Source organism: Talpa europaea (genome assembly GCF_964194135.1).
Source record: "Talpa europaea genome assembly, chromosome: 12".
In the NCBI taxonomy this organism is placed as follows: Eukaryota; Metazoa; Chordata; class Mammalia; order Eulipotyphla; family Talpidae; genus Talpa; species Talpa europaea.
The window spans coordinates 21,125,771-21,133,696 of record NC_140079.1 but is presented as its reverse complement, the minus strand read 5'-3'; the positions used below and the strand labels follow the sequence as shown (position 1 = coordinate 21,133,696).

General features: G+C 35.4%; 1 protein-coding gene across 1 annotated transcript; it reads right to left on the bottom strand.

The window, feature by feature from the left end:
- Positions 1-271: 271 nt before the first annotated feature.
- On the bottom strand, positions 272-5,557 carry SC5D (sterol-C5-desaturase; the record flags this gene model as incomplete). Its single annotated transcript, XM_084249561.1, has 4 exons — positions 272-1,056; positions 1,407-1,507; positions 4,498-4,630; positions 5,348-5,557. 4 exons carry the CDS (start codon positions 5,555-5,557, stop codon positions 601-603), a joined length of 900 nt encoding a protein of 299 aa, XP_084105687.1. The 3' UTR covers positions 272-600.
- Positions 5,558-7,926: the final 2,369 nt, after the last annotated feature.

The following is a 7,926-nucleotide window of genomic DNA, read 5'->3' as shown; positions in this document are numbered from 1 at the left end:
TGTAACATTTGACAATATCCCCAGAGATTAAGCTTCCTATGTGTAGGAAGATGACAATCTTATTACACCTGCTATGAAGTAAGTCATTTACATAGCCACTAATATATTATTTCAGAATTGGTGTTCACATTGATGTTTTCACTTGAACCAAGTATTACAAGTAGTCATTACTCTACCAACACTGAAGACTTAATTCCTGAAACAAGGAACCATCTTTATATTTATACTTTATTAGTATTTCTTTATTATAGTGCTTAGCCTTGGAGTTCAGTGAGTTTTTCTTAATGAATGTGGCTGGATTAAGGCAAAGGACATAACCTAGTCCTCTCAATAATTTATTTTCTCTCCATCTTTTAAAAAATTGTTGAGGCTATGTAAATTACAGATTTGATGGCTAGAAAGACACAGTCATCTCTTAGATCAATACCTAGAGTTTTAATGCATGAGACTGATTTCCTCTTGAGCTATCGTTACCATTATGATCATTCCTCATCGGTACCCTCAGTGCTGATTTTCATATGGTGCCATTTACTTGCTATGTCTCTTGGCTGTATGGAGATTATTTTCCTTATTAAAAATATTTAATAAATGAGCAATAATCTACTCAGTCTTTGTAAGCTCTCCATTGAATAATTTTTCATTTTCACAACCATTCCTTGCATGGCTGTTGTGATTTTCTTCTATTATATTCTTCATATATGTATGTGGTCCCTTGCCTTCAAAGGAGGAAGGATTTTTGAATGAGCCTCCAATTCTATCCCACAATGTAAAATACTGTCCATAGTTGTAGTCAAAGTAGAGGTGATGGTCTGTATGATGAGCTGCGCCATTAATAAATGGCCTTAAGATATGAGGTACACGAAAATCACCATCATGAATGGAAATTGTCCAGACATTGACCAAGATATACAAACCTAAATAAACCAGCTTGTGTAATGGAAAGACAAAAGGGTATATATGATAAGGCAGACTCTGAAGAAAGCCATCCACAGGGTGAAAAGCATGACTTGCAAATGGAGTAGGAACCTTCCAGATATGATGAGGTTTATGTATGTGCTACAGAAGAAAAGGATACCATTAGCACCATAAAATTTACCCCAGTGCAGCATCAATTCAGCTTGTCATACTCATATTGTGGAAACAACCTAACTATAGCATTCCTTTGATATTAGCAAAATCATTTTGGCGGTGTCTTCCTACTTTGCCTCCAAATAATTACATATTAACACAGCCCTCACTGACCCATAAAAAATGATTATAAACAAAATGTACTTGGAACCTGTCATGACTAAGGCCATTTAGTTATTTACTAAGCTGACAGAAGTTATTGGAAATAGAGAACAGAATTTAAAATCATATGCAGCTGAGATGTATAATATTTTTTTTTCAGCTATAACAGACTCTACCTTATACACAAGTCTATGATGAAGGCCTCTGTGAATCCAGTAGATCAGCATATCAGTGAAAAAGAGGAAGGAAAACACACTAATAACGAGTTGAATCCAGCCTAGAAGAGACAATAGGGTATAGCAAAACCAAGATTCAGCTTCAGATCAGTTTATATTTTACACAGCTATTTAAATGCAAAGTATGATCTAAGATTCAAACACTATAAACTATCTGTTTTGGCTAATTCAATAAACTATATATTAATTTCCCCTAACTTTCTGTAATTTTCTCATTTCATCATTTTCCTCTCATAAAGTTAAAATGTCCCACCTAAAGCATTTCTCAGTTAGAACAAGAGGTAGAAAGGTATTCCATGTTTATATATAGGAAGAATTAATATAGTTAAAGTGATTAAATTACCAAAAGTGATATTTAATATAATCCTCATTAAAATCTCAACAATATTCTTCAAGGAAATAGAACAAAAAATACTAAAATTTATATGTAACTATAAAAGACCCAAAAGCAACTCTGAGAAAATAAAAAAAGAAGAAAAATGAAGGTTTTATTTTATTTAAAGATTATTTATTTATACAAGAACTGGGGTACAGGCCAGAGGCGTGGGAGGGTGAAAGGATTCACCAGAGGCAGAGTATGGAGCAGAACAGGCAGATGGACCAAAAACACTGCCATGTACTAGTGGTGCAGAGGCTGCGGACAGCTTCACAGCACTGTGTTCATCCCGCTGCACAACCCAGGAGGCCCAAAGTGAAAGTTTTATGTTGCCTGATTTTAAACTATATTATAAAGCCACAGTCATTAAAATAATATGGCACTGGAATAAAAACAGACACGAAGATCAATGAAGTAGAAGCAAAAGCCCAGAAATAAATCATGCATATATCAATACAAAGGAGCCACAACTACAAAATGGAGTAAGGAGAGTCTCTTTTAACTAATGGTGCTGGGGAAACTGGATGGGCACATGTAAAAAGTAAAGCTGGATCACTCTTATTCCATATACAAAATGAACTAAAAATAGGTTAAAGGCTTAGATATAAGACTGAGAACAATAAAAAACATTGGTGATATAGAAAGACAGACAGAAAAAGTGCTGCTAATTTTTTCAGCTGTAAACATGAATATAAAAAAGCAAAAAAAAACCAAAACCCTATCAAGATGTTTGAGACAGATAAAGGATATTCCTAAGGTATCTTTACTGCTCAAATATGAGAATAATGCTATTTAATTATTCTCCTTCATATTAATCTTCTCAAAAGCAAAGACTTACACACTACCTTTACACACTATCTTCCTACTTAGAAACTTTTTTGCCACTAAGTATCTTAAGCCTAGCATTTACTCCACAGCCAACACTTTCTAACCTCATCTATTCCTGGTAACCAGGCTGGATGACTCAATGTTCTTCCAACATCTTTTTTTCCTTTGTTCTTTCATTGAGATATTTTTGACATTTAACATTATATTAGCCTCCCAATATCTTGAAAGTCTTACCTCTGCACCTTTACTAATAAATGCCCTCTCACCCTTTAACTCATAATTCTATTCCCTTTTTTCAAGGCTAGCCAACTCATCCCCCTAGTGCTTAATTTTTGTTCTCTCCTTTAAATAGCTACTTTCTTTCCTAGAGAGCAGGGGGATTGGTGCTAGTAAACCTGGGTGCTAGTCCCAGATTCTCCACTTACTTGTTGAATGACCTGGCATGTTACTAAAACTCTTTGTACACTTAAATTACTCAGTCATAAAAGGGGTATGATAGTACCTACCTCTTAAAATTGAACTAGAATAAAATGAATTGCTACAAGTGAAAAGCTTAGAATTACAGCTGGTACATATTAACAATCAATAAGTGTTAACTATTAATCTTACTTTCTAACACTAGATAGTAGAATGCCGCTTGAGGAAATATTCTCAGAATTTCATAAAAATTTAGTCACTGCAGGGGCCTCCCTGGTGGCGCAAGGGGTTCAGACACAGTACTATGAAGCTATCTGCAGCACTGCAGCACATGTTTGACCCCTGGCCAGGGAGGTGACCCACATGGCGCAGCAGAACTCTCCTGTCTCTTGCCCGCTGCTCCCCTCAGCAGTGTATTTCAGTCAATCTGCCTGTTCTGTTTCCCTCTGTCTCTGGTGAATCCTCATACCCCCACACCTCTGGCCTGTACCCCAGTTCTTATATGCATAAATAAATAAATCTTTAAAAAAGTCATTGCAAAACTATTATAATAGAAAAAAGGGGACCCATCTAAAGGTATAAAAATTAGAGTTTAAATAAGTTAAAGATAGCTATACAATGAGATATTAAAACTAATGTGCTCTACCTATTCATATTTAAACATGAAAATGTGAACATTATTAAGAGGGAAAAAAATCAAAGTCCAAATCAGCCTGTATAGTAACATTCATTTTTAATTAAATAATGAAATACACAAGTGTCAACAATGGAAAAATATGTGTCAAAAGATTTAGTTTCTAGGTAGCCAGACAACTGATTTTTTTTAAATCTATGTATTTTGATTTTATATAATTGACAAGATTACTTGAATTTTTTAAAAAGAAGCTTGAATTCAATAAAGATTAAAGGAGACAAATGCAAGAACCTAGCTGATCACTCCTGCCTTCCTCCAGGTATGACCACATCTAACAGAGACTTTAAAATTAATAGATGGGCCTCCCTGATGGTGCAAGGGGTTAAGATGCAGCGTACGAAGCTATCCACAGCCTCTGCAGCACAAGTTCAATCCCCAGCCAGGGAGTTACCCACATGGAGCAGCAGACCTCTCCTGACTCGCCCGTTGCTCCCCTCAGCAGTATATTTCAATCGATCTGCCTGTTCTGTTCCCCGCTCTGTCTCTGGTGCATTCTCTCACCCCCCACACCTCTGGCCTGTACTCTCATTCTTGTATGTATAAATAAAATCTTTAAAAAAAAATTAATAGTTGAAACTAATGAAGTGCACATACGTGGCATAACATGAATGCATAAAACCGAAACTGAAAAAATTACAATTTTCCACAAGAAAAGAGAAACAGATTTTGTTCTTTAGAGAAACTCGTCTGTACCTGGCATTTATGTATTTACTTACCATATGGAAACTCTCCTGTGTTGTCATATAATTTGCTGTACCCTCTCACCTCCAGCAGGAATAGTGAAACAGTGGGGATGCTTATCCATGGTAAAGACATGATAGTAAGCATAATCTCTCGGGACACTTGATTCTGAAAATGCAATTTCCAATACTTATAATCACCCAATCTTATGTTAAACAAAGCTTGTGTGCAATTATTTTCGATTTGACTTTGAAACTCTTAATATGATGGTGTTTACCTCCAACCCGTTTATGTTAAAACTGTTTTATGTAAAAATGGGTATGTAAGAAAAACACTCCTTTTGTACTGAGCAAATGCAGTAATTCTTTTAAATTCTGAAATTTTTTCTTCTTCCCACGAAACAGTATTCTAAAGTTCTATTTCCATACTAATCAGTATTTTTAAATTAACTTCTAGCCCTCAAACCTTTTATTTTGGTCCTTGGAATAACTGACAAATACAAATAACTCAAACAGAAGAATGACTGCAAACAAATCTAAAACTACTGTGTTCTAATCCTCTAGTCAAAGAAAAATACACACAGACTAAAACATTTCAGTTTGTTAATATCAACCACTAAAACAATCACATGCGTGTGCATTTATCATTAGTAAAGACATTCTTCTCTATCTGGTATGTAGTAAGATAACAGGCTTAAAGTTAATTTATATATTTCTTTAAATTTAGGCATGGGAAGAGAGGGCTTGCCCTATTAAAAGTATCTACCCATTTGCAGCTGGATTCAAAAACTGTAGGTAATGGTTATAGTCAATTTAATCTAAAAATCTCACAAACACATCACATTGTTATTTTTACTGCAAAAGATGGGTAAGAAAAATCACTTACCTTTAAAAATTGTGGGTGTTTCATTAGTGAATGATCAAAGACAAAATAATAGTTCAGTGTTGCAAAGAAGAAATAAAGGATATAAGCACCAAGATTTGTTATAATCAAGAGAGTACTAAATTGTCGGAAGATGTTATCTTCTGGCCATGCAGTTGGATATATGTATGGTGTAAAAAAATAATAATCTGCAGCATTGAGTACAAGATCCATCTTAGCCCCTGAAGAACAAACATATGCAACAATTATTTACCCACAATGACATATCCAAAGCAAAAATTTTTCAGAAAACTACCTACAAAGTTCTTGATTTAACCCTTTGCACTCCGCTGTCCCCTCTCAAGGGAAATCGGAATTCTAGCATATCACTCGGATGTCCCCTCTCAGGGGACACTGCAATTTATTAGTGATTACGGGGAACTGAGTTATTTCAACGCAACTTTTTGAGACATGCATGTTTCCCTGAAGTTTTATCTTGAAATGGCACAAGAAATTAAATCAAAATATCGTAAAATTACTAAGATATATACAAGAAATGTCAGGGGGTTTTGTGTCGGGCAAGAACGTGAGATGCGTGCTCACGACGGTCCGAGCACTTCGCGACGCCACTTGAAAAGAGCGATAAGGGGAGTTTGTAGAAGAAAGGTCGCTTTTCAAACATAGCGCGCACTGTACAGTGAGATGTATAATTACAAATAATCAAGTCTACATCTGGAGGAAAAGATTTTCAAAGCTGAGCTCATTTTGGTTTGAAGCTTCGAGCAGTGCACACAGATCTAACGAGGAGAAAATCGGAAAAGTGATTCTTTTCTTAGTGAATAAATTGTTTGGTGAAAGCTATTTTGGTAATTATCATCTTGTCAGTTAGTAATAACAATTAGAAATTTTCAACCCATGCATTTATTCATATTTTTTATTCGAACAATGGCAAAGCGTCCAACCACGAATGAGTCTCATGACACAAGTAGTAGTGAAGATGAGCTCCAGATAGACCTCTATACAGTCATGTCAAACATGCACTAATCAGCCTGCAATGCATATTGGGGAGTGTTACAAAACTTATCATACTGTACAAAATTATAAACAATAAAATATTGGTTTTTTTGCAAATATACATTCCTCGATGTCACCCAAGTCATATAAGTCCAATATCATTATAATACGTTACTTGGTTCCAAAATTATACTAAATAATACGAGGGTCTGTAAATGCACGTTTCCGCCGCAAAGTAGCGTTGAGTACCTGGTAGCCAATGTCCAGAATGGTTCGGAGTGCAAAGGGTTAATAGGTCTATGGAGTACAAGCCTGCTACTAGAATCCCTGAAATGTTATCTTTGGAATCGTAAAGGATCTTAAACATCATCTCTAGCGCAATCTCTTTTATTACACGTGAAACATTAAAGCTCAGTTAAAGAAACTGAAGCCCAGAAGTTTTTTCTCTAAGATCACTGGTAAGTAGCATTAAGTTCAAGATCTAATTCTCTTTCAGTGATCTTTTCTACTCTGTCCTGGCTTATTCCTTTGGTTGTAAATTTAAGCAGTACCTCCTAAAAGGATTCATTGCAGAGATATTTTGCTTCAGAGCTGAGACTTTAAAAGAATTACCTATAAGGTATCTATGCTGCCACCACAGAAGTCAGGGACTATTTGGGTCTTGTGACAGAAGAAAAGGACAAAGGGAGATGTATTCTTGGTGTAAAGAACTAGAATATAGATTTATTCCTCCCCGCCCCAAGCAATATTCTAGATCAGGGACTGGTAGCCAGTAGGTCAAACCCAGGCCTGCTTCTGTAAAAAGCTTTATTGGAACACAGCTACATCCAGATGTTTATGTCTATATGTCTATGACATCTTCTCTACTACTAAGATGGGGCTAAATCATTACAACAGAAACAGTATGGCCCACAAAGGCTGAGGCATTTACTATATGGTCCCTCGAAGGACAAGTCTGACAACTCCTACTGCAGATGATTCAACTTTAGAAAAACTTTAGTCAACTGAGTAGTTCTTAAATCTATGCTCTACTCGTGATTCTGCCTTAGAACTTAGCAACAGTACACCAAGTTTTGGGATGTTGACCACTGGAACTATCCCTCATCCTTCACTGAATTCTTGGAAACAACAGCTGGCTAAACCAAATAGTATTTTTAAATTAACTTCTAGCCCTCAAACCTTGCAATAACTGACAAATACAAATAACTAAAATAGAAGAATGATTACAAACAAATCTAAAACTACTGTGTTCTAATCCTCTAGTCAAAGAAAAATATATACAGACGAAAAATTTCAGTATTCAAATATTCTTCATACGCTCCATATGCGGCCATGTACATAAGCATCAATTATGAAGTAAACATCAATTATGAAATAAAATAGCCTGTAGGAAAATAAAATCTTTTCATTCTAATTTACTTACTTATTTTGTAGCCTATAGCCCCCACTAGATTTCCCCACTAAATTCCCTGAGATTTAGTAAGCACACCACAATTATCATCTCATTTCCAGACTTCTGGACAATTAAATATATTATTTTCCTATAACTTCTTACAAGGCTTTCTTCGTTTAAGACCAAATAACAATAT